Source organism: Notothenia rossii, assembly GCF_949606895.1.
Source record: "Notothenia rossii genome assembly, chromosome: 8".
Classification (NCBI taxonomy): domain Eukaryota; kingdom Metazoa; phylum Chordata; class Actinopteri; order Perciformes; family Nototheniidae; genus Notothenia; species Notothenia rossii.
This window is the reverse complement of record NC_136906.1, coordinates 81,236,150-81,241,610: the sequence shown is the minus strand read 5'-3', so window position 1 is coordinate 81,241,610 and position 5,461 is coordinate 81,236,150. Positions and strand designations below refer to the sequence as shown.

At 42.3% G+C, this 5,461-nt stretch overlaps 1 protein-coding gene across 3 annotated transcripts in view; it reads right to left on the bottom strand.

Annotated features, from left to right (window-relative positions):
• Nucleotides 1–1,193: 1,193 nt before the first annotated feature.
• LOC307017230 (5-hydroxytryptamine receptor 1B-like) overlaps nt 1,194–5,461 on the bottom strand; it is a 10,036-nt gene continuing 5,768 nt past the window's right edge. For all 3 annotated transcript variants that reach the window (XM_079646787.1, XM_079646786.1, XM_079646785.1), the window contains one exon: nt 1,194–2,457. In XM_079646787.1, coding sequence (XP_079502913.1) covers nt 1,858–2,457 — 600 coding nt within the window. In that variant the 3' untranslated portion in view covers nt 1,194–1,857. The remainder of the gene's footprint in view (nt 2,458–5,461) is intronic.

The window sequence follows — 5,461 nt, the reverse complement described above, 5'->3', positions numbered from 1 at the left end:
AAAATTAGAAGTACTCAGATCTTGTACTTTAGTATAAGTATAAGTACTCAGAACTTGTACTTGAGTAAAAGTAGAAGTACTCAGATCTTGGAGTAAAAGTAGAAGTACTCAGATCTTGTACTTTAGTATAAGTATAAGTACTCAGAACTTGTACTTGAGTAAAAGTAGAATTACTCAGATCTTGTACTTTAGTAAAAGTAGAAGTATTCAGATCTTGTACTTTAGTAAAAGTAGAATTACTCAGATCTTGTACTTTAGTAAAAGTAGAAGTACTCAGAACTTGTACTTTAGTAAAAGTAGAAGTACTCAGATCTTGTACTTTAGTAAAAGTAGAAGTACTCAGATCTTGTACTTTAGTAAAAGTAGAAGTACTCAGATCTTGTACTTTAGTAAAAGTAGAAGTACTCAGATCTTGTACTTGAGTAAAACTAGAAGTATTCAGATCTTGTACTTTAGTAAAAGTAGAAGTATTCAGATCTTGTACTTGAGTAAAAGTAGAAGTACTCAGATCTTGTACTTGAGTAAAAGTAGAATTACTCAGATCTTGTACTTTAGTAAAAGTAGAATTACTCAGATCTTGTACTTTAGTCAAAGTAGAAGTACTCAGAACTTCTACTTGAGTAAAAGTAGAAGTACTCAGACCTTGTACTTGAGTAAAAGTAGAATTACTCAGATCTTGTACTTTAGTAAAAGTAGAATTACTCAGATCTTGTACTTTAGTAAAAGTAGAAGTACTCAGAACTTGTACTTGGGTAAAAGTAGAAGTACTCAGATCTTGTACTTTAGTAAAAGTAGAATTACTCAGATCTTGTACTTTAGTAAAAGTAGAAGTACTCAGAACTTCTACTTGAGTAAAAGTAGAAGTACTCAGACCTTGTACTTGAGTAAAAGTAGAATTACTCAGATCTTGTACTTTAGTAAAAGTAGAAGTACTCAGAACTTCTACTTGAGTAAAAGTAGAAGTACTCAGACCTTGTACTTGAGTAAAATTAGAAATACTCAGATCTTGTACTTCAAAAGTAGAAGTACTCAGAACTTCTACTTGAGTAAAAGTAGAAGTACTCAGACCTTGTACTTTAGTAAAATTAGAAGTATTCAGATCTTGTTCTTGAGTAAAATTAGAAGTATTCAGATCTTGTACTTGAGTAAAAGTAGAAGTACTCAGATCTTGTTCTTGAGTAAAAGTAGAAGTATTCAGATCTTGTACTTGAGTAAAAGTAGAAGTATTCAGATCTTGTACTTTAGTAAACTTAGAAGTACTCAGATCTTGTTCTTGAGTAAGAGTAGAAGTACTCAGAGTGTAGGAATAGGAACGTGCCATCAATTTAGTTTAATATAACATTATAATTATTCCCACAATTACAAAAGCAACACATAATCTTTAGATAATGTGTATTAGACACAGATGTTAGACATCTGACCCCCTCTGAGGTGTATCCGTGCACGAGCAAAAACGGTATTTATATTCCACGCATACTTTCTGATTTTTGGATGCGAAACCGGGAAACGCTGATACATATTGATCTCTGCTGTAGCTATAGAAGCTTTCCTCCAAAGATGGCCGCCACGAATGCAAAAACTGAAACGTTGACTTCAACTTGTCGACATCATACATTTCATTTCAGCTTCTCTTGGACTTAAACTCCCAAGTTTGTATTTCCACATAACTTTTTTAATGCTATTTTATTTCCATTTGAGATGTTTCCATTTTGGATTGTTTATTTCAAGTCTTTTAATTTCTCTTACGTCCGATGCCTTGTCTTTGTGAGCTGCTGCAAACATTTCACTCATTGGATTATCTCATCTCATTTCAGTTGTCTCAGTGCATTCCCTCGGGCATACAGAGGATGGCTGGTTTCACGCCCGGCAGCATCTGAACCGGATCAGTTTGTGGAAAGCGCGTTTGAAGTCCTCGTTGGACATGGTGTAAATGATGGGGTTGATCAGAGAGTTGAGGTATCCCAGCCAGGTGAAGATGTCGAAAAGCCCCGGGTGGAAACAGGAATCACAGGCGGAAACTACCAGGGTGTAGATGAAGAACGGCAGCCAGCACACGATGTACGCGCCCAGAATGATCCCCAAAGTCTTGGTGGCTTTCCTCTCTCGGGCGGCGGAGATTCTCTTCTTCTCCAGCAGCGCGTCGGACACCGTGACCTTCACTTGACTCACAGAAGTGTCGCAGGAAGACGCGTCGTTCGTCCCGTAGTTTAGAGACGTGCTGGAGGCCACGGATCCAGGAGAGTCGGTGATGAGGTGAGCCGACGTGAGTCTCTTTCCGGGCTTTTTGTTGTTGCTCGACTGCTTGAGGATTCGCTTCCTGGCTTCCACGTAGATCCGCCCGTAGAGCGCGATGAGCAGCAGCGTCGGGATGTAAAAGGCCCCGAAGGTGGAGTACACGGTGTAGAAGATGTGGTCCGTGTTGACGTTACAGCTCGTCACCTCCTCCTCCACCTTCACCTGCACAGGGGAGGGAGAGGGGATCAGATGGTGTTCCTACAGCTCTCCTATCATGCAACATGCACTCTGATGTCTTCTCTACATCAACATGTGTCCCCGGTGTGACCCCAGTGTGTCCCCGGTATGTCCCCATGTGTCTCCGGTGTCACCCCGGTGTGTCCCCATGTGTCTCCGGTGTGTCCCCAGTGTGACCCCAGTGTGACCCCGGTGTGACCCCAGTGTGACCCCAGTGTGTCTCCAGTGTGACCCCAGTGTGACCCCGGTGTGTCCCCATGTGTCTCCGGTGTGTCCCCATGTGTCTCCGGTGTCCCCCCGGTGTATCCCCATGTGTCCCCATGTGTCCCCAGTGTGTCCCCGGTGTGACCCCGGTGTGTCCCCGGTGTGTCCCCAGTGTGACCCCAGTGTGACCCCGGTGTGTCCCCGGTGTGACCCCAGTGTGACCCTGGTGTGTCCCCGGTGTGTGACCCCGGTGTGTCCCCCCGGTTTGTACCCGGTGTGTCCCCGGTGTGACCCCGGTGTGTCCCCATGTGTCTCCCGTTCCCCCCGGTGTGTCCCCATGTGTCCCCGGTGTGTCCCCGGTGTGACCCCGGTGTGTCCCCATGTGCTCCCAGTGTGACCCCAGTGTGACCCCGGTGTGTCCCCATGTGTTCCCAGTGTGACCCCGGTGTGTCCTCGGTGTGACCCCGGTGTGTCCCCATGTGTCTCCCGTTCCCCCCGGTGTGTCCCCATGTGTCCCCAGTGTGACCCCATGTGTCCCCATGTGTTCCCGGTGTGTCCCCGGTGTGACCCCGGTGTGTCCCCATGTGCTCCCAGTGTGACCCCAGTGTGACCCCGGTGTGTCCCCATGTGTTCCCAGTGTGACCCCGGTGTGACTCCGGTGTGTCCCCGGTGTGTGTCCGGTGTGACCCCGGTGTGTGTGTCCGGTGTGAAACCGGTGTGACCCCGGTGTGTCCCCGGTGTGTCCCCGGTGTGTGTCCCCGGTGTATCCCCGGTGTGTCCCCGGTGTGTCCCCGGTGTGTGTCCCCGGTGTATCCCCGGTGTGTCCCCGGTGTGTTCCCGGTGTGTCCCCGGTGTGTCCCCGTGTGTCCCCGGTGTGTCAGGAGACTCTCAAAGTGTCAGGAAATAAACCCCTCTCTCTTCTCCTCCGTACCCACATTTCTAAAAACGGGGACCAACGGAGCTGATCCAGATTTGGTGCGTCATGACGTAATGTCGGGTTTAAATTTAAAGCTACTGACCCAGAATCAGCACTTCAGTAACAGGGCTGAAACAGATATGAGGGATTTCTAAAATGCATGAGCTGTTTGGTGTTTTGAACAAAACACATCATAGACATGTTTTTTATATATTTGTATATATTTGAGACCAGAGATGGGAAGTAGTGGAGTACAAATACTTTGTTACTGTACTTAAGTACATGTTTCTGGTATCAGTACTTTACTCCACGACTTGTTTTTCTGACGACCTCCTACTTTGACTTCTTACATGTTGAACACAAATACCTGTACTTTCTACTTCTTACATTTTGAACACAAATACCTGTACTTTCTACTTCTTACATTTTGAACACAAATACCTGTACTTTCTACTTCTTACATTTTGAACACAAATACCTGTACTTTCTACTTCTTACATGTTGAACCCAAATACCTGTACTTTCTACTTCTCACATGTTGAACTCAAATACCTGTACTTTCTACTTCTCACATGTTGAACTCAAATACCTGTACTTTCTACTTCTTACATGTTGAACTCAAATACCTGTACTTTCTACTTCTTACATGTTGAACTCAAATACCTGTACTTTCTACTTCTTACATGTTGAACACAAATACCTGTACTTTCTACTTCTTACATGTTGAACTCAAATACCTGTACTTTCTACTTCTTACATGTTGAACTCAAATACCTGTACTTTCTACTTCTCACATGTTGAACTCAAATACCTGTACTTTCTACTTCTTACATGTTGAACTCAAATACCTGTACTTTCTACTTCTTACATGTTGAACTCAAATACCTGTACTTTCTACTTCTTACATGTTGAACTCAAATACCTGTACTTTCTACTTCTTACATGTTGAACACAAATACCTGTACTTTCTACTTCTTACATGTTGAACTCAAATACCTGTACTTTCTACTTCTTACATGTTGAACACAAATACCTGTACTTTCTACTTCTTACATGTTGAACACAAATACCTGTACTTTCTACTTCTTACATGTTGAACTCAAATACCTGTACTTTCTACTTCTTACATGTTGAACTCAAATACCTGTACTTTCTACTTCTCACATGTTGAACTCAAATACCTGTACTTTCTACTTCTTACATTTTGAACTCAAATACCTGTACTTTCTACTTCTTACATGTTGAACTCAAATACCTGTACTTTCTACTTCTTACATGTTGAACACAAATACCTGTACTTTCTACTTCTTACATGTTGAACACAAATACCTGTACTTTCTACTTCTTACATGTTGAACTCAAATACCTGTACTTTCTACTTCTCACATGTTGAACTCAAATACCTGTACTTTCTACTTCTTACATGTTGAACTCAAATACCTGTACTTTCTACTTCTCACATGTTGAACTCAAATACCTGTACTTTCTACTTCTTACATGTTGAACACAAATACCTGTACTTTCTACTTCTTACATGTTGAACACAAATACCTGTACTTTCTACTTCTTACATGTTGAACACAAATACCTGTACTTTCTACTTCTTACATGTTGAACTCAAATACCTGTTCTTTCTACTTCTCACATGTTGAACTCAAATACCTGTACTTTCTACTTCTTACATGTTGAACTCAAATACCTGTACTTTCTACTTCTTACATGTTGAACTCAAATACCTGTACTTTCTACTTCTTACATGTTGAACTCAAATACCTGTACTTTCTACTTCTTACATGTTGAACTCAAATACCTGTACTTTCTACTTCTTACATGTTGAACTCAAATACCTGTACTTTCTACTTCTTACAT